Source organism: Chlamydomonas reinhardtii, chromosome 12, assembly GCF_000002595.2.
Source record: "Chlamydomonas reinhardtii strain CC-503 cw92 mt+ chromosome 12, whole genome shotgun sequence".
In the NCBI taxonomy this organism is placed as follows: Eukaryota; Viridiplantae; Chlorophyta; class Chlorophyceae; order Chlamydomonadales; family Chlamydomonadaceae; genus Chlamydomonas; species Chlamydomonas reinhardtii.
Genome location: NC_057015.1, coordinates 860,663 through 880,476, shown reverse-complemented (window position 1 = coordinate 880,476; position 19,814 = coordinate 860,663). Strand labels below are relative to the sequence as shown.

The 19,814-nt window shown below is 62.2% G+C and overlaps 2 protein-coding genes across 2 annotated transcripts; both read left to right on the top strand.

Annotated features, from left to right (window-relative positions):
• Nucleotides 1–5,421: 5,421 nt before the first annotated feature.
• On the top strand, nucleotides 5,422–12,892 carry CHLRE_12g495956v5 (uncharacterized protein). Its single transcript, XM_043068004.1, has 7 exons — nucleotides 5,422–5,495; nucleotides 5,929–6,626; nucleotides 6,790–6,848; nucleotides 7,296–7,388; nucleotides 8,802–8,889; nucleotides 9,421–9,492; nucleotides 9,682–12,892. Exons 1-7 carry the CDS (start codon nucleotides 5,477–5,479, stop codon nucleotides 9,967–9,969), a joined length of 1,317 nt encoding a protein of 438 aa, XP_042918003.1. The 5' UTR covers nucleotides 5,422–5,476; the 3' UTR covers nucleotides 9,970–12,892.
• Nucleotides 12,893–12,941: 49 nt separating this feature from the next.
• On the top strand, nucleotides 12,942–19,805 carry CHLRE_12g495955v5 (uncharacterized protein). Its single transcript, XM_043068003.1, has 3 exons — nucleotides 12,942–14,866; nucleotides 15,023–16,035; nucleotides 17,218–19,805. Exons 1-3 carry the CDS (start codon nucleotides 13,495–13,497, stop codon nucleotides 17,533–17,535), a joined length of 2,703 nt encoding a protein of 900 aa, XP_042918002.1. The 5' UTR covers nucleotides 12,942–13,494; the 3' UTR covers nucleotides 17,536–19,805.
• The last annotated feature ends 9 nt before the right edge of the window (nucleotides 19,806–19,814 follow it).

Sequence of the window (19,814 nt, the reverse complement as noted above, 5' to 3'; positions counted from 1 at the left end):
AGCACTGGCGTGGGCCTGGGCGTATGTGATTGGTGCCGCGGGTGGCGTCGTCGTGGGAGAGCGCAACGGCGGTGCTGCGGCGGTGGCCCCCAACATGCCATGGCTGCCGTTGTTGCCAGCGCTAACGTTGGACGCGTGCTGCCCCCAGCCGGCGTCACCCCCGCGGCTGCACCATCAGCTGCGCCGTTGCATCAGGCGACGAGACAGCACTGGCGTGGGCCTGGGCGTTTGTGATTGGGGCAGCGGGCGGCGGTGGCGACAGTGAGCGCAACGGCGGTGCTGCGGCGGTGGCCCCCCACAGGCCACGGCTGCCGTTGTCGCCATTGCTAGCGTTGGACGCGCGTTGCCCCCCGCCGGCGTCACCCCCGCGGCTGCACATTCAGCTGCGCCGTCGCATCAGGCGACGAGACAGCACTGGCGTGGGCCTGGGCGTTTGTGATTGGGGCAGCGGGCGGCGGTGGCGACAGTGAGCGCAATGGCGGTGCTGCGGCGGTGGTCCCCCACATGCCATGGCTGCCGTTGTCGCCAGCGCTAACGTTGGACGCGTGCTGCCCCCAGCCGGCGTCACCCCCGCGGCTGCACCATCAGCTGCGCCGTTGCATCAGGCGACGAGACAGCACTGGCGTGGGCCTGGGCGTTTGTGATTGGGGCAGCGGGCGGCGGTGGCGACAGTGAGCGCAATGGCGGTGCTGCGGCGGTGGCCCCCCACAGGCCACGGCTGCCGTTGTCGCCAGCGCTAACGTTGGACGCGTGCTGCCCCCCGCCGGCGTCGCCCCCGCGGCTGCACCATCAGCTGCGCCGTCGCATCAGGCGACGAGACAGCACTGGCGTGGGCCTGGGCGTATGTGATTGGTGCCGCGGGTGGCGTCGTCGTGGGAGAGCGCAACGGCGGTGCTGCGGCGGTGGCCCCCAACATGCCATGGCTGCCGTTGTCGCCAGCGCTAACGTTGGACGCGTGCTGCCCCCAGCCGGCGTCACCCCCGCGGCTGCACCATCAGCTGCGCCGTTGCATCAGGCGACGAGACAGCACTGGCGTGGGCCTGGGCGTTTGTGATTGGGGCAGCGGGCGGCGGTGGCGACAGTGAGCGCAACGGCGGTGCTGCGGCGGTGGCCCCCCACAGGCCACGGCTGCCGTTGTCGCCATTGCTAGCGTTGGACGCGCGTTGCCCCCCGCCGGCGTCACCCCCGCGGCTGCACATTCAGCTGCGCCGTCGCATCAGGCGACGAGACAGCACTGGCGTGGGCCTGGGCGTTTGTGATTGGGGCAGCGGGCGGCGGTGGCGACAGTGAGCGCAATGGCGGTGCTGCGGCGGTGGTCCCCCACATGCCATGGCTGCCGTTGTCGCCAGCGCTAACGTTGGACGCGTGCTGCCCCCAGCCGGCGTCACCCCCGCGGCTGCACCATCAGCTGCGCCGTTGCATCAGGCGACGAGACAGCACTGGCGTGGGCCTGGGCGTTTGTGATTGGGGCAGCGGGCGGCGGTGGCGACAGTGAGCGCAATGGCGGTGCTGCGGCGGTGGTCCCCCACAGGCCACGGCTGCCGTTGTCGCCAGCGCTAACGTTGGACGCGTGCTGCCCCCCGCCGGCGTCACCCCAGCGGCTGCACCATCAGCTGCGCCGTCGCATCAGGCGACGAGACAGCACTGGCGTGGGCCTGGGCGTTTGTGATTGGTGCCGCGGGCGGCGGTGGCGCCAGTGAGCGCAACGGCGGTGCTGCGGCGGTGGCCCCCCACAGGCCATGGCTGCCGTTGTCGCCAGCGCTAACGTTGGACGCGTGCTGCCCCCCGCCGGCGTCACCCCCGCGGCTGCACCATTAGCTGCGCCGTTGCATCAGGCGACGAGACAGCACTGGCGTGGGCCTGGGCGTTTGTGATTGGGGCAGCGGGCGGCGGTGGCGACAGTGAGCGCAATGGCGGTGCTGCGGCGGTGGTCCCCCACATGCCATGGCTGCCGTTGTCGCCAGCGCTAACGTTGGACGCGTGCTGCCCCCCGCCGGCGTCACCCCCGCGGCTGCACATTCAGCTGCGCCGTCGCATCAGGCGACGAGACAGCACTGGCGTGGGGCTGGGTGCTTGGGATTGGGGCAGCGGGCGGCGGTGGCGACAGTGAGCGCAATGGCGGTGCTGCGGCGGTGGTCCCCCACATGCCATGGCTGCCGTTGTCGCCAGCGCTAACGTTGGACGCGTGCTGCCCCCCGCCGGCGTCACCCCCGCGGCTGCACCATCAGCTGCGCCGTTGCATCAGGCGACCAGACAGCACTGGCGTGGGGCTGGGTGTTTGTGATTGGTGCCGCGGGCGGCGGTGGCGCCAGTGAGCGCAACGGCGGTGCTGCGGCGGTGGCCCCCCACAGGCCACGGCTGCCGTTGTCGCCAGCGCTAACGTTGGACGCGTGCTGCCCCCCGCCGGCGTCACCCCCGCGGCTGCACCATCAGCTGCGCCGTCGCATCAGGCGACAAGACAGCACTGGCGTGGGGCTGGGTGCTTGGGATTAGTGCCGCGGGCAGCGGCGTCGTGGGAGAGCGCAACGGCGGTGCTGCGGCGGTGGCCCCCCACAGGCCACGGCTGCCGTCGTCGCCAGCGCTAACGTTGGACGCGTGCTGCCCCCCGCCGGCGTCACCCCCGCGGCTGCACCATCAGCTGCGCCGTCGCATCAGGCGACGAGACAGCACTGGCGTGGGCTTGGGCGTTTGACGTTGGGGCAGCGGGCTGGCCGCTGCCGCTACTCACATTCCCGGGGACTGTGAGGTAGCTCAAGGCAGTGGATAGGTGCAGTTGTGGCTGCGACGATGCTTGTCCGCAGCAGCAGCCGCGGCAGGGGCTATGGTCGCAGACGCCATATCACGGTGCTTTTAAGCGCCTCAAGTCCTGTGTTATGAGTTTGAGGATTGCACAGCACCGAGCCCCGACCACAAAGCGTTTCCCCGGCTGTCCCGTGAAAGGCGCTAGGCACGAGCGGCGGTGCGTGTGCCTGAGAGCTTTACCCTGTATCCAGCCCAGGGCATAAGGTATTCCCCCGGCTGTCCCTGATAAGGCGTTGGGCGTGAGCGGCGGTGCGTGTGCCTGAGAGCTTTACCCCGTATCCAGCCCAGGGCACAAGGCGTTCCCCCGGCTGTCCCTGATAAGGCGTTGGGTGTGAGCGGCGGTGCGTGTGCCAGAGAGCTTTACCCCGTATCCAGCCCAGGGCACAAGGCGTTCCCCCGGCTTTCCTTCAGACGGCGTTGGGCGTGAGCGGCGGTGAGAGCTTTACCCCGTATCCAGCCCTGGGCATAATGTGTTCCCCCGGCTGTCCCTGATAAGGCGTTGGGCGTGAGCGGCGGTGCGTGTGCCTGAGAGCTTTACCCCGTATCTAGCACGAGGCACAAGACGTTCCCCCGGCTGTCCCTGATAAGGCGTTGGGCGTGAGCGGTGGTGCGTGTGCCTGAGAGCTTTACCCCGTATCCAGCCCAGGGCACAAGGCGTTCCCCCGGCTTTCCTTCAGACGGCGTTGGGCGTGAGCGGCGGTGCGTGTGCCTGAGAGCTTTACCCCGTATCCAGCCCCGAGCACAAGGTGTTCCCCCGGCTTTCCTTCAGACGGCGTTGGGCGTGAGCGGCGGTGTGTGTGCCTGAGAGCTTTACCCCGTATCCAGCCCAGGGCACAAGGCGTTCCCCCGGCTTTCTTTCATACGGCGTTGGGCGTGAGCGGCGGTGCGTGTGCCTGAGAGCTTTACCCCGTATCCAGCCCTGGGCATAATGTGTTCCCCCGGCTGTCCCTGATAAGGCACTGGGCGTGAGCGGCGGTGCGTGTGCCTGAGAGCAGTGCCCCGTATCCAGCCCCGAGCACAGGCGTTCCCCGGCTGTCGGCGTTGGGCATCAGCTGAGGCGCTTGCGCAGAGAAGGCCCCGTGTGCGTTCATATTAATCCCCCTTTCAACACCGCACATGGCAAGACAAGCAAGTATCAAGTATGCGGCCAACCAAGTTTAAGTGTTGCATGGGGCACTGCTTCCAAACTCTTTGCGGCACTTCCTTCTTTGCCAGTTCAATTTATATATACTGTATCCTTCTATGCATATCACACATTACTAAAGACTACAGACACGTCAAGGTGTCAGTATGTAGAGACCCGCAATCAGTTCTCTGCCACTCGGCAGAGGACGCCCTCGCCCTGCTATGTTTGCTTTTAAGGCCCAGTCTCCACTAGTAACGCTATGTGGCGCACAGGTGCGCCTTGCAGCGGCCATAACGCTGGGTTGTTGCAGTGGTGACGTCGTTGACCGAGCGCAATATTTATCGCCCACCTTCAATTCGTTCAGGTTCAGGCTCAACAAAAGCATTTCAAAAGGCTACAGAGCCATCACGCGTGGCGCAGGTGAGGCGGGGGTACCATCCGCGCGACTTGGTTGCTAGCTCCCGAGGCTGTCAGCTGAGAGCATGCGCATGCTAAGGTGTCTGTATAATGGCACCGTACAAGCCTGTCATCAGTTCATGCTCAGTTCTCAGTCCTGGTACCCTCCCGCCCTCCCTCAGGACTCCGGCCGCACGAAGGGCCACCCGTGCGGACCACCCCTGGGTGGGCTAGACGTGGCGCACTCACACGTTAACCCCAACAGGCAAGTCTATGTCCAGATATTATTTCGCAATTGCTGAAGTAAGCACTGCATGAGTAGCGTGTCTGCAGCTGAACATGGGGGGAAAGGTACCTTGCGTCTTACCCTCTGATATGCCTGGTTTTGTGGTTTGGTTCCTGACCGAATCGTCCTGAACACTATGCAGGCTTACGAAGGGCAGCACGGGTGTGGCTAGCTGTGGACTGGAGCGCTGGCACCGGCAGCATGCGGAGTCTGCGGTGGCACTGTGCAGCAGGTCGGACGTTGTGGTTGAGGTCGTTGTGTGTTTGGCAAGACTTAGTATGGGCACACCTCTGCCGCTTATGCCTTGGCGGGTGGCGTTTGGTTGTTCCGCGGAAGTGGCTACATGCACATCTGTGGCTAGCTACGGACTGGAGTGCCGGCACCGGCAGCATGCAGAGTCTGCGGTAGCACTGTGCAGCAGGTCGGACGTTGTGGTTGTCGTTGTGTGTTTGGCAAGACTTTAATATGGGCACACCTCTGCCGCTTATGCCTTGGCGGGTGGCATTTGGTTGTTACCCGCTACATACGCATCTGTATTCATGTTACGGTAGGGCACGTTCGGTGAGCGAGGAGGTCGATGGGTGACAGGGCATGTGGAGCGGGCAGACTTCCTTTCCAGGGTGTGCGATGGCGGACTAAAAGCCTAAGGAGAGGCTGGTGGATGGAGGCGGACTCACGCCTTCAGAGAAACAGGCCGAATCCTCGTTTACACTGGACGCGCGGCACGTGCCATTGCATGAACTGTAACACAAATGAGCAGTTGAGGGAATTGGCTTCGTGTGCCCCACGTGTGCGTGCATGCATGCGGGTGGGAAGCGTGCAGTTGGGGGCAGCTGCTTGCGTTAGGTAACGCACATGCGTCCCGCATGCGCCATGGCATGCGTAGTACTTCACGCAACCGGCATATGTGCTTCAAGCATGCGTATGGCATGCGTTCGGGACGCATGCGTACATCCAGAAAGAGTCGCTGCGGCCGCTAGCCAACACCAGCATGCGCTAGGTAACGCACGCTCTGGTAGCGCACGCATGCGTATGGGCGGGCACCGCATGCGTACAGCACATGCTTTTCACGCGTTAAGCATGCGTTTGGGCCATGCGGCACGCATGCTAACGCATGCTCTAACGCATGGACCCGTCGTTATAGTGCAGTGCGTGCGTACGTGCGGCGTCATTGCGGGGCCGTTAGTTGTTTCTCGCTTGCATGCGTACGTTTCTCTTCCCAACAATTGTTGCTTCCCAACCACATGTGCTGGGTGGCCGTCTAGCAGCACACGCAGCTATGGCTCATTATTACTTCACATTATTTATCTGCTTGCAGGCTTGGACCACTACGGGCTCACGAACGGGCACACCTGTGTCGGCGGCGTCAACCGGCAGCAGGCGACCCAGTACGGCTCGCTGCCCGAGTCCGCATGTGACCGGCCTTGCCCCGGTGACTCCCGCCAGACCTGCGGCGGTGGCCCCATCGACAGCGCCGACAGCACCGGCACACAGCTGTCAGCCTTGAGCCTCTACTCATTCAACCCCGCCAGCCCCCCACCGCGCCCGCCGCCGCGCGCACCACGCACCAGGCCCGCCCGCCCGGGCAGCGCTGCCAAGCCGCCCTCGCCTCCCTCGCCGGCCCCGCCGCAGCCCACCCCGCCGTCGCCCTCACGTCGGGCTGAGGCACAGGCCCTCACCCGGACGGCCGCTGCCGACCTGCCAGCCCTCCAGAAGGACGTCAGCCCAACCATCAACGGCATCCCCAGCGCCCGCAGCCTGCTGCTGCTCAGCCCCACTGCCGTGCCGGTCTTCACGGCCACCCTGCTGGGCGCATCTGCTGCGGAGCTCAGGGCGCCCGTGCTCGCCTCGGCGCGTGTGGGCATGGGCCGGCTGGTCGCGTTCGGTTCCGAGGCCATGCTCACAAGCTGCTGCAACCAGCAGGGAGCTGCGGCTGCTGCTAATGGTACCGAGTCAGCGGCCGAGATCAACAAGATCATTGCCAACGCCGCAAACTGGGCGCGCGCGGCGGCTGGGGTGGGTAGGGTGCGCGGGCGGGAGGCAGGGCTAGCAGGGCTAGCGCAGACGACGGCACATGCATACGCGGCTCATATATGAAACAATTCGATGTCTGGCTTTGAAACCCATCTACCGATCGATCAATCAATCTTTTGCAAATGCTCCTTGCATGGGCATGCAGGCTGCTGGCCGCAAGGCCAACATTCGAGTGGCCGACCCACGCCTGGACGCCGTGGCCAGGTAGGCGCGGGGGATAGAGCGGGTGGGCGCGCGTGTGTGTGTGTGTGTGTGTGTGTTTGTGTGTGTGTGTGTGTGTGTGTGTGTGTGTGTGTGTGTGTGTGTGTGTGTGTGTGTGTGTGTGTGTGTGTGTGTGTGTGTGTGTGTGTGTGTGTGTGTGTGTGTGTGTGTGTGTGTGTCACATCTTAGGGAATGTTTGCAAGTGTGTCGCGCTATTTAATCGCGCGGTGTTCATGTAACCATGCACGGTGTGGTGTGTAGAGGTGTACTGGCACGGCAGGGCGCGGCTGATGCACGCATGGATGGGGCAGTGCGTGTCCCCACTCATCAATGTGTTGGCTGCTGCGTGCCCAGCCGTCCAGCGGTTGCACCGGTGCATGCAGACGACGGTAACTGTCCCACCTGCTGCCTACCTGACTTCAGTGTGTCATCATATTTGGATGTTCACAGGTTCATCGTGAGCATGCTGCCCGACATCTTTGCCAAGTCCCGCCAGGACTATTACATGTCACTAACCACCTTTGCGAAGGGCGGACATGCGAGGTGGGGAACGCATGTGGTGTGCGTGTGTATATTAAAGACACAACGATGCCCGTCCAGACGCCCAGAGTTACTTTCGATTATTACCTACTGCCAAGCGTCTTCTTGCCGCGTCGACCCTGGTAATCATACTTATAATCTGCGAAAAGCCTGCAACCCCACGGGCGATTGCATTGAAGAACGGCCTGACCCGAGCGATTAGCACCCATATGCATTGTATGCGCTGCGCCCTGGGCGCACCACAACGTTTACCCCGACAGCACGTACGCCTGATGCCCTGATTCCCACCCGTAATCGTAGTCGAGGCGTAGCTAGGGCGGCAGCGAGGAAGTGCGTGCGTCGTGCGCGTGCGTGCGTGTGTTGGCGTGGTGTTTGCGACCCGGCACAGCAAAAAAAGAAGGGTACACCCAGTCACAGTTAGATGTGGACGTGCATGCGTGGAGTGTGGATGTCCTGCTGGATGTGGACGTGCCTGCAGCCTCAACTGCTCCCAGCTTACAGCTTACGATACGAGACGAGTGGTCTCCGCCACTGCTGGGCCCCTGTCCCCCAGGGAGAGTGGGGAGGCTGGCAGCGCGCCTAGGCGCACTGGGCCTGGTCCCACTCTCACAGCGGGGCCTGATTTGTGAAGGTGGATGTCCGGGCCACAGGTGACAGCAGGTTTCCCGGCGGGGGGCTGTACCCGTACTGCGCGTAATTATTTCATATTACATAATTATGGGAGGCTGAAAAGTAAAAGCAAAAATAATTCGGATGCTATGAAGGCTCAGGTGATAAAAAGCTAACAAAATTCGCCCCTGCGGGCCTTGCAAAACTTCTGAGCCGGAGGGTGGACAGACAGGATTCCAGTCGTTCCCTGCATGGTTGCGGCGGACGGCTGTGCAGCGCGGACAGCTGTGAGCGTGTGCGTGTTGGACCCAACCGTGTGCGCGCGCATTTTGCCAGCAATAATGGCAGGGGCAACTGCCAGGGGGGCCGGGGGGGCTGGTTGGGGTAGGGATTCGGGCCGAACTTTGGGCTGTATGCTGAAGGTCCGTGTAAGGACTGTGTTTGTGGGAGTTGTGTTTGCGTTCGTGTGTGGGCCCATCAACTGGCAACACCGTGCACGGGATCTTGTCCATAAAAAGTAAAAATAATTCTGGCGCGGCTGCGCCGCGCTTGGTAAAAATTAAAAACCCAAAATAATATTTTTAGCCGTGATAAAACTTCTGGGAACACAGTACGGTAATGGCGGTGGTGGTGTGAACTGCGTGCTCGCTGCTAATAACTCACTCCGTACACCCCAACCCATGCACATTACCCACCCCCTCCACCGAACCCCACATCACAGCACTCTCATATTGCGCTTGCTTGATTGCATGCATCACCACCACCCGCCCGCACTGCATGTATGCATGTGTGTGTACATGCATACAGGTGCGACGTGTACCTGGTGCTGGGAGCCGACCCGCAGCAGCGCTACGACACCAAAGTCCGCGACGCGCTGCGGAGCTTCCTTGAGAATGTGAGTAGGGCGGGCTCCTGATGATGGCATGATTGCCAGCCGGTTGTTCAGTTAGTTGACTACTGCTGCAATCTCAAAGGCGGGCTGGCGGGCGTTTGGCGGGGGGCGCTACCTCGGTGCGTGCTAGCTAGATAGTGATAGCATGCAAGCGCTCAGTATGGATGACCGGCGGAAGTGACACCTCCACTTGATGTGCGTGCGTGGACTACGGCACATCACCTTTTTTTGCGATGGCAGCATGCGCATGCGGTTGGGTGGGCGGGACATGTGGTCACCAGTGTGCGGGTGCCAGTTTCAGAGCCAGCATGCACGGCCTTCCTTGGAAGCAGGGGCCCTAGCTAGCTAGCTAGATAGGCTGTAGCTTCCACGCTCAAACAGCGCACCACCATTAAGCAGGAGCCTCGTCGCATATATACGAACGACAGCCATCGCACCACGCATGCACGCACACTTGACAACGGCGCACACCAATGACGTGGCCGACCTACTCTACCAACACTCACTCCTTCCTACCTGCTCGCGCGCGTGCAGGGCAAGGGAGTACTGCTTGCCGGACCCGTGGTGGCGGACGCGGGCGTTTCAGGGGCTGCGGCGCCCGTACCGGTGAGTGGATGGGTCGTGTGCTTTGGTTGCGGACGGAGCGGTTCCGCCAAGGGTTCAGCGCACTACGCGCGGGGCAGGGTTTGCAGGCTGAGACTTGATGCAGTCGCACGCGCCCTTTTCACAACTCACGGCATGCAACCAAGCAACAACCTCATTACATAATGCCACTGGTGACTCGCTTACTTGCAGTCGGACGAGTGGACTCTGCCAGACATCATGTTTACGAAGCAGAACGGTGTTACGGCTGTTGCCTCCGCAACGGCCGTGGCACCTAGCGGCGTGGCCGCTGAGCATTTCCGTGAGCTGCTGTCACGCCTACTGCAGATCAAGGCCCGAAGCTCGAGCCCTGAGTTCATCAGCTTGAAGGCGCGGGTGATGAGGGCACGGTCTGACATTGCCGCTACTGACATGTCGCAGTTTGATGAGGTCCTGAAAGCGAAGATTGCAGAGTTTGATCGTGACATCGCGGAGCTGTAGTAACATGTGTGCACTTTTGGAGGGCTGCTTGCTTTCCGCTTTGCTGCACAAGCACAAGCGGACAGCCGACAGTTAATTGGGGGTTGTTATAAGCTTGCTCCAAAGATGAATCCTAGTTGCTTGTGTTCTGCGCGTGGCGCTTGCTTGGTGCTTGCTTCTGGCAGTGGCGGCTGCGTGCACGCGTCAGCGTGCGTGTGCATGTGTTGCGTGCGGAGTTGAGTCGTCTGCTTTACACCAAAACACGGATTTACCTGTAGGGTGGGCTTTTCAGTATTCATGCTTATGTATGTAGGTTTATGTGAACCTAACCCGCCCATTGTGAGCCTGTAATAAGCCCGCCAGCCAGCGCGCCTCTTCCATGCGTGACCCTCCCACATAGAGCACCACGCCCTCAGTTGCAAGCGTCGCAGTAAGCCCGTGCACGTGTTGTTGTTGGTTACAAAGTGATGTGCACGAGCATGCGTGCTATCCTGTCCCCTTGAGTACCAGCGGGCAGCGGTTCGGGCCGGTGGGCCCTTATAACGCCAGGAAACTCACTTTGTGCAACGAAGATACGCACTTGTATTGTCACCTATGCGGCCAGACCCGGTGCTGTGGCGCAATGTGCCCGCTTGCGTGCCAGCGGTGGGCTGATGGTAGGTGGTGCTGCGTAGTTTGGGCGTGTGCTTGGCAGGCGCAGTGGCAGATATTGCAGGGCAGGGCAATGGGCAGGAGTGTGGTAGTGGGCGGCTGTGAAAGCCGATGTTTACGCACGCACGAAGTGTAGAGGGCCCTGTCGTTGATGGCCAGACGTCGCCCAGAGGGCAAAACCTTCTCCCTTCGTGTACGCGGGGTCTCGCAGGCGTGGGGAGGTCTCCCCATGTCCTAAACTGCGCATTTAGCGAATGAGCCGCGGATTGGTCTGGAGGTGGTGGGGTGGGCAGGATCGATACCCTGCTGCCTGCCTCCCCTGACCCACGCCTGCTGGGCCTGTATTGTGCCTTCATCACCCCAATGTGTCTGCATGAAGCGTAGGCGCGTGGCATCCCACTACCCCAGCAAAGTCCTTACCTAAACCCTAGACACGCCCTTGCGTGCTAGAGCGGCAAAACGCAGCATGGAATTGGAAGACCCAATGACCTTGTACCAGTGTGTGCTGCTATTTGTCTTTGCAAACGGTGCGTTGGGGCATCCATGGCCAGGGGCGCTGGGGTGAGGTGGGGTTGGGGAAATGTGGGTGGTGCCGTGGGGGAGAGGGGCGTGGCTGGGGCTGACCATGGATCCAGGTTGGAATCGTTCATTTGTGCGTGCCGTTCCCGGGTTGACGAGGGTGCGGGGCTGAGCTGCGGGCATGCGGGGGGAACTCCGCGCGACCTCGCAATTTGCACAGGGTGTTGGCCCAGCCACTAATAGTACATGAATACGTAAGTATTTAGAAGCTGCGCGGGCGAGCACGAGCAAGTCTGCGTTCATTGGATCCCGTTTCTCCGGACTCCATTTTCCCGAAGAGGTGCTTGCTTGGGTGCTTGGCCCCGACCCCGGTCAGCGGTCCGGGAGGTGCTGCGCACGCCAGCATCCGCAGTACCGTTGATCAAACGTATGTTACGACTCTGGCACTCAGATCATACTAAGACTTCAGTCGCCATTACTGTACGAGCCTCCTGTCACCTCAGCTCTACGCCACTAAGGGCCACTACCTGTACACGCCTCCTCTCGTGCTCAGCAATATAACATTGAGTCCCATGTAAGTTGACTCCCTTAGGGCACGCCCCATAGCTCGCATGGCGGTCGCAGAGGCAAAGCAGGGTGTGTGAGCGTCGACCGCGGCGACGGGGAATAACAAGCTGTCAAGGTTGGCGTAGCGCGCGATAGTTGTAAGGCGACTCTGCTGCGGGGTCGCCTTGGTGTTTGCCGAGCGCTTGCATGCCATGGCTTGGCCATGACATTCCCGCTTGCCGTTGGATACTTTTAGGGTGTATGGTGTGTATGCAATGTGTTCACACGAAACGTTTGGCCTGTGCCCAAATTTCCCTGCCAGGGACTGTTCAAGTGATTAACCGGTCCTAATATACTGTTTGCTGAATCCACGCAGTTCGAATAACAATAACATTAGTCAGTTACGTAAACTACGAAGCCGACTTTGTAGCGCTAGCCCTTCATTTGCGACGGTCGCCGGCGCCCATGCAGCGCTTGCCGAGCGCTTGCATGTTGTCGCTAGCACTGACGCGGATTCGAAAACTTGGCCTATGTGCTACGGTCTATCCGATGCAGTGCTGCCCACGCCGCGAGATGCAGCCAGTTATTTGCGGAGGTCGACGGCGCCCATGCATCGCTTGCCGAGCGCTTGCAGTTCGTCGCTAGCGGTGTCGCATGGTGGCCAACGTGGCCTATGTGACACGGTGTATCCCATGAAGTTGTGCCCGCGCCACAAGACGCGCTGTGCAAAAATCGTAGCAAAACAGACCCCGGGTCGGTTTTCATGTCGAAATCGTCCATAAACCTTTGGCAGCATAAAGGCGGCCCCGGTACGGGGGCCGCTGCTAGACGTCTGTGTTGTGGGTTTGGATTTGGTTTGGATCTTGTGGGGTCCGAAATCGTCGCTGGCGCTCGCTCTCGCTCGGCATTTCAGTTTGAGTGTACGCTACAATTACGTTGCGTCTGAAGAATTAATTCGGGAGGATAACAATGTGGAATTTACTCGGTGGAAAATATTCGGCGGCCGCCGAGGTCGGAACTTTCGCCAGCGTGGGCTCTGGCGCGCCTGCAAGTTCCTGAGGGTCCTGTATTAATGTTGGGTACCCGATGGAGTCGCCTGCGGCTTGAAAACGGGCCGCCTGAGGACAACCAATGTGATGACCCGGGGTCGGTGTCCAACCCCGCAGTTGGTGACTGAGGGGCGTCTTAAAGGCCCCGGATTGTCCCTTCTTTGTAATATCGCAACCTTAAAGGCGGCCCCGGTACGGGGGCCGCTGCGAGACGTCTGTGTTGTGAGTTTGGATTTGGTTTGGATTTTGTGGGGTGGGAAATCGTCGCTGGCGCTCGCTCTCGCTCTGTTATTGAGTTGTGCATTCCTTTGCAATGAGTTTGTATTATATGGTGTTAATTGTGGGGCGGAACGGGGCGATTTTGGAGGTTATCCACTTCGGTGACCCATTGGGGCCTGGGTCGGCGCGCGATCCCGGCGATTGGTGACTGAGGAGCGTCTTAAAGGCGGCCCCAGTCTGGGGGCCGCTGCTAGACGTCTGTGTTGTGAGCTTGGATTTGGTTTGGATCTTGTGGGGTCCGAAATCGTCGCTGGTGCTCGCTCTCGCTCTGCATTTCAGTTGGAATGTACGCTACAATTACGTTTCGTCTGAAGAATTAATTCGGGAGGAAAACAATGTGCAGTTTACTCGGGGGAAAATATTCGGCGGCCGCCGAGGTCGGAACTTTCGCCAGCGTCGGCTCTGGCGCGCCTGCAAGTTCCTGAGGGTCCTGTATTGATGTTGGGTACCCGATGGAATAGCCTGCGGCTTGAAAACGGGCCGCCTGAGGACAACCAATGTGATGACCCAGGGTCGGCGTCCAACCCCGCAGTTGGTGACTGAGGGGCGTCCTAACAACACGTTCCCGGGTGGCGTGGCGGCCCCCTCCGTTGCTGACGGCGCGTGGGTGGGCCGCGGCGTCAGTCTCCCCGTGCAGTGGGGCGGGCATGACTTCACGCTGGCGGCAGCCTACTATCCGTTGGCAAGTCCTGAGCAACGTGCCTTCACCCAGCAATGGGTGGCGTCGGCGGTTGGCGGTGAGGGCAATCACCTGCTAGCTGCTGACTTCAACTTTGTTAGCGACGTGGCGCTTGACACGGCCAGCGGTGTCCCGCGGCCGGGTGACCCCGCCGCAGCGGCAGCGCTGGCGGCTGCGTGCCCTGGTCTGATCGACGTCCTCCGAGTGCGCCGGCCTGGCCAGCGTGTTTGTACTTACATTCATTCGCACGGCGCGTCGCGCCTTGACCGCATTCTCTGCAGTGGCAGCCTCGTGGCCCAGGTCCTGGCCTGCGCCGTGGAGGCGGGTGTCCCGTCCGACCACCGCCTGGTGACGCTGACGCTGGCAGCGACGCCGGAGGCCCTGCCACCTTCTCCAGGCCTGCCCAAAGCTCGCCTGGGGTTCCTCGACTTCAAGGACCTGACAAAGGATTACCGGACATGGCTGACTGCGGCGCTTGGAGCCCGGCCGGGTGCCCCAGCTGAGCTGCTGGCGTGGTGGCCGCAGCTCAAACGGGCAGCGGCCGCGTCAGCTGCCCGGCTGAGCCGCGTGGCGGCCGTCCGCCGCATTGCAGCCAGTGAGGAAGAAGCGCGTGCGCTCGCGGCTGCTGCTGCCGCCGCGGCCGCAGTGGAGGTCGGTGCGGCGCTGCCGGAGGCCGCAGCGGCGGCGGTGCGCGCGCGGTGTGCCGCCGCCACCGCCGCGGTGCAGGCTGCCGCGGGGGCGGCGCGCCGCACGCGTCACGAGTGGTTACGGGGTGGGGAAAAGCCATGCCCGGTGCTGACCCGCATGCTGCGCCCGTCAGGTGGGCCGCGTACCATAGCCCGGCTCAAACGCCCCGATGGCAGCGCTACCTCGGACCCAACCGTGATGGGCCAGGTCATGGCAACCTACTGGCAAGACGTCTGTGCGGCGCCGCCGCCTGCCCCAGCCGCCCGCGCGCAAGTGCTGGCCGCGCTGCAGCAACACGGCCGCCGCTGCACGACGGAGGAAGCCGCGCAACTCGGGCAACTTGCCGTCACCGCCGCGGAGGTGCGCGCTGCGTTGGCCGCCGCGCCGGCGGGGCGCGCCGCGGGCCCTGACGGCATTCCCGTGGAGTTGTATCAGTACTATGAAAGTGACTTCTCACCTGTGCTGGCTGATGTGTTTACTGCTGTTGGCGAGGGGGCAGGGGTCCCTGGTGGGTTTCTGGATGGTGTGTGGACATTTTTCTACAAGGCGGGGGATCCCCTGGAGCCCTCTAACTATCGCCCCATTACCCTCACGGATACTGATTATCGCACCCTTGCACGTGTGCTGTGTCGGCGCTTGCAACCTGTGTTTGGGCGCGTCATAGACCCTGAGCAAACTGCCTTCCTGTCTGACCGCCGCATTGCTGATAATGTACTGCTGCTGCAACTGACTCCTGGGTTGCTGAAAGCGGCGGGACAGAATTCTGGTGTGGCGGCCTTCCTGGACTTTTACAAGGCGTATGATACGGTGGACCGGTCGTTTCTCCTCGCCTGCCTTGAACGTATGGGCGTGGGGGCCGGCTTCTTGACGTGGGTGTCGCGGCTGCTGACTGACACGCGTGGGGCGGCGCTGGTTAATGGACGTGTGTCTGGTTGGGTGCCGCTGGCGGCAGGAGTCCGGCAAGGGTGCCCGCTGGCCCCGCTGCTGTACCTCGCCATTGCGCAAGCCCTGTTGTCGTGGCTGCGCAGTAAGGGGCATGGCGTGCTTGCTGGTCTGGCCTCGGCTTTGGCGTCCCAATATGCGGATGATTGTACGCCGTTTCTCGCGGGCATGCAGGCTGTGCCGGGGTTCCTGGCGGACATGGACGTTTTTCGGTGTGCGTCGGGGCAGCGGCTTAACATGTCTAAAGTGGAGCTACTGGTGTTGGGCACCTCCGCGGGTTTGGGGGTGGCGCCAGCAGCTGTGGCTGGGCCCCCCCTGCCTCCGGGTTGGCGTGTGGTCAACACCGCAAAGTCGCTCGGGGTGCACTTTGGTGATTGGACGACGGCCACCCCGCCAGTGGCTTTTGACGGGGTGGTGGGAGTGCTTGGCTTGATTGTGCGTATGCCTGTTTCGATGTTTGGGCGAGCGGCGGCGGCCTCGGCATATGCCCTTAGCAAGGTCCTGTACCATCTGGAGTTTGCGGGCTTCCCGTCGCCGTGGGCGCCGGTTGGCAAGTTGTTAGGCCAGGTGGCGGCGGTTGTTGATCGGCGGCTGTCGCCGGTTAAGTATGCGGTCGCACCCCATGCTCGTCCGGTGGGGGTGTCCCTTGACATCATGCAGGTGCCGCCGGCTCTGGGTGGTGTAGGGCTGCTGCCTCTTCAGCTGCACGTGCAGGCGCGGCAAGCTGGACTGGCGGTGCGGTGTGTGCTGGGCGCGTGTGGGTTACTGGCGTTTGTGCCGCCATGGACGAAGGTGGCGGAGGCTTGGCTGCGGGCACGCCATCCAGCGGCCACGCCCCTGCGCCTGTTGGTGCGGTGCGACCCGTCCCGTGTTTTGGACAAGTTGGTTACGCCTGAATGCAAACCGTTTTTGCGTCTGTTGGGGGCGGTCGCCCACTTGCCGCCTATCACGTTGGTGGCGCCGCCCGCGGCTGGGGGCTGGGTGTATCATGTGCCGTTGTGGGCGAATCCGGCACTGTGTGATGGTGCACAGACTTTTGACGTGGCGTTTGCCGATTTATTTGCCCTGCCGGGCCTTGTGTATGTGGGACAGTTGGTGGCGGCGCATGACCAGTTAGAGGCCGTGCGTGCTGCCCACACCCGCCCGGGTGGGTGGGGCACCAGGTTTGGTGAGGCGATGTTGGACTTGTACTTGACGAGCGTGTGGCGGCCTGTGCTTGGATGGGGACCTCGGCGGCACCTGCCGTCGCCGCTCCTGGGGCCGGCGTCGCCCCTGGCGGCGGCGGAACGCATAGCCGCGGCGGTGGCCTTGCTCCCAGGTGGCTGGGAGGCCGCGGCGCGTGCGGCTCGACTGGCTCGCGGGCGGGCGTGGGTCATGCCGCTTCCTGCGGATGCCGTGCGACAGGCGGCGGCGGGGGCCTTGACCCAGGTGGTGCGGGGACTGGGCTGGGTCCTGGACGGGGGCCCGCCTCTGCTGCTGTTGAACTACTCCGTGAAGGCAGGAACGGCCATGCAACTGGGCCCCCAGGTTGCGGCGCTGCGGTCTAAACATTTGTTGTATGTGCGTGATGCTGGTGTTTCTGCGGACGGCGCGCTTGCGGCTGCCGGCGCCTTTGCCGGCACTCTGGCCCGTTTGTGGGCGTTAAAATGGGAAAATTATCACAAGGAAGCGTTGTGGCGGGTGGCGGCCAATGCGTGCTGGTCGTTCCCCAAAAATGCCGCCCAGCGTGCAGCTGGGGTGGCAATGCCCCTGTGCCGGGCGTGTGGGCGGGATATGTGTGATGGGGACCGCCGGCACTACTTTTGGGACTGTGTTGTTGCTCGGGCGCTGCGGGAGAACATGGCTGTGGCAATGCTGGGGTCCCCTCCTGACACGGCTGATGACTGTTTCTCCCGTGCTGACCTTTGGCTGGTGCAGCCGCCTGCTGGGCTGGCGCCGCCGGTGTGGGATGTAGTGTGTTTGGCTGCGCTGTCTGCCCTTGACTCGGGCCGGCAGCAGGTGATTATGACTGGCTTGCGTGTGCGTCGGGCTCTGACGTCGGCGGAAGTCATGCGCATCAGTGTGTCCGTTATTGCTGATTTCTGGGGCCGGCTGCAATCATATGTCAGTCTCGGCCTCCGCCCGAAAGCCTGGGCCACGGTGCCTGCGCACCATCCGTTCCTCTCGCGGGGTGCGGGTGACTGTGTGCTGCTAGTGTTGCCTGATGATGTGGGCTCCCCGCCCCCCTCGCCTTAATTTGCTCGTGGGTGGTGGGAGCGGTGTGCCTCTGGTGTGTGCGCTGTGGGTGTGGGGCGTCGACGTGGGCGTCGCCGGACTACGTGCCCGGTGTACCTGCGTTGACGCCTCGCCGGTTTGATTGCGCCTCGTGCGCTAGTGCGGTTTGCTGTACGTTGGTGGGGCTTTGGCGGGCTTGGGCTTAGCTTCGACTCGCTGTGCAGCTGCCGAGACACGCATTACGCGAAGACCTGTTGCACGGTTGTGGAAGGTCGGTAGCCAACTGGGGGGAGGGTGGTTTCCTTTCGGGCCGGAGATGGTCCCTCTTGACCTGGGTGCACGGGCACCCTTGCTTGGTCGGATTGTCCCTTCTTTGTAATATCGCAACCTAACAACAGCCTCTCCTTCGCGGGTGCCGGCGTCTTTGGAGCCCAGAGACCCTCGTCCCAGAGATTGACGGGGGAGCTTCGCTGGCACTGGTGCTGCGGCGTTGTAGGGGCCGGCTGGCCGCATTTCGGTTTGTGTTGGCCCCCTTCGTATCAGGAGCTGGCGTCGACAAGGAGCATGAGGCCTTCGTCCAGAGATAACGTTGGCGCTCCGTTATTGCTGGTGACTGTGTTGTTGGGTGTTGGCATGCCGGGCATGTTGGTTCTTGCGTCGGCTTCTGTGTTGCCTGCCGTTTGTGAGCCTTCGGGCTGATTTCAGACTCCAGACCGTGCCTTCGGCACAGACATACAGGCGGTTTGGGGCGTTGCCCCGTGTTGAGCCTTCGGGCTGGGACCAGAATGTGCCTCGGCACGCTCGCGAATTTGGGGCACTGCCCTGCAGATGTGCCTTCGGGCTGGGACATGCTGTGCCACCTGGCACCAGATACGAGCAGTGCTTTGCGTTTGATTAGGCGTCGCTGGACTACATGCCCGGTGTACCTGGTTTAGCGTCGGGTGCTGTAGACAGCGCTTCATGCGCAGACACGGGTTGCCGCAGGATGTGGGGCTTTGGCGGGCTTAGGCTTGGCTTCGACTCACGAGTGTTGCACCCGAGACACGCTTTATGCGAAGACCTATTGCACGGTTGTCGAAGGTCGGTAGCCAACTGGGGGGAGGGTGGTTTCCCTTCGGGCCGGAGATGGTCCCTCTTGACCTGGGTGCGGGGCACCCTTGCTTGGTCGGACTGTCCCTTCTTTGTAAGATCGCAATCCTAACAACAGCACCATAAACTTTGGGGCATAAATACGTAGCCTCTAGGGCTCAACCCCTAGCCCGCGAGCCTTTGCTCGCGTGGGGGCGCACAACATCTTAGTTGTAGACCTTGGCTTTCGTTTCCAAATTTTTGTCGCCTGTTCCAGGCGCTTTTATGAGATTGGTTCAGACAGGGTTGGGGTTCAGACAGGCGCTCAGCGCCGAGCTTTGGTTTCGAAGTTCCATGGCGGCCCGCGGGCGGCTGGTCGCATGAGTTCTTCGGTGTTGTGTTGTCAGAGGTTTCTGTGTTTGCAGGTAGTGGGTAGCCCTCGTGGTCGCCCTTGGCCCGGCGCAACGGCTGGCGCATCGGTGCCTCGCCTGTGTGCTCCTCGGCGCCTTTCCTCGTGGCGCCCAGTCAGCCGTCGTCTCTGTCTGCGGTCTTCCTGGCTCTGCAGATTTTAGCCCTGGGGGTTTTAGCTCGCAGCATACGGTTCACGGACCGGTAGGCGCGTGGTGACCGCAGTCGGGTAGTCCCGGGTTTGGGGTGTGTGTGCACGGGCGGCTGTTGCCCGGGCGCCCGGGCGACTGTTGGCTCTTCTCGTCTCCGAGTGCCGCTGGGGCTTGTGTGGAGGGTCGGCCTGGGTCGTTGGTTGGACGGATGGTGGGTGGTGCGCCCTTTGCGAGGGGCTGTGGTGTGCTATGGCTTGGTGGTGTTTCGGCTTGGCTTCCGGTTCCAGTTGTGCCTCGGCACAGACTATCAGACATGGGCCTTCGGGCCAAGACATTGCGCGTCTCTGACGCCAGCCATCGTCTTCGGACGTGATATTTGTGTGGTGCTTGCGTTTGATGGGGCTGTCGGCAGACCACTGGCCTGTCGTGCCTTGTTTTGCGTTGGCGCTGCCGCCAAAAGACCTAAACGAGATGAGGGGTGTTACGTGGCGGTGGGGCTTTGGCGGGCTTCGGCTTGGCTTCGACTCATGCGCGTAACGCTATGAAGGTCGGCAGTCAACCAGGGGGTGGGTGTTTCTCTCTGGGCCGGAGACGGTCCCTCGCGGCGTGGGTACGGTGTACCCCCGCTTGTCGGACTGTCCCTTCAATTGTAATTCGCATCCTAACAACCAG

Coding starts and splice junctions, on each gene's coding strand:
- CHLRE_12g495955v5 (XM_043068003.1), top strand. CDS start 13,495: ATGACCCAGGGTCGGCGTCCAACCCCGCAGTTGGTGACTGAGGGGCGT. Junction 14,867..15,022: donor CGAGGGGGCAGGGGTCCCTG/GTGGGTTTCTGG, acceptor GGCGCGTCATAG/ACCCTGAGCAAACTGCCTTC. Junction 16,036..17,217: donor CGCGGCAAGCTGGACTGGCG/GTGCGGTGTGTG, acceptor TGGCTGGTGCAG/CCGCCTGCTGGGCTGGCGCC.
- CHLRE_12g495956v5 (XM_043068004.1), top strand. Junction 6,627..6,789: donor GGGCGCGCGCGGCGGCTGGG/GTGGGTAGGGTG, acceptor ATGGGCATGCAG/GCTGCTGGCCGCAAGGCCAA. Junction 8,890..9,420: donor TGCGGAGCTTCCTTGAGAAT/GTGAGTAGGGCG, acceptor GCGCGCGTGCAG/GGCAAGGGAGTACTGCTTGC.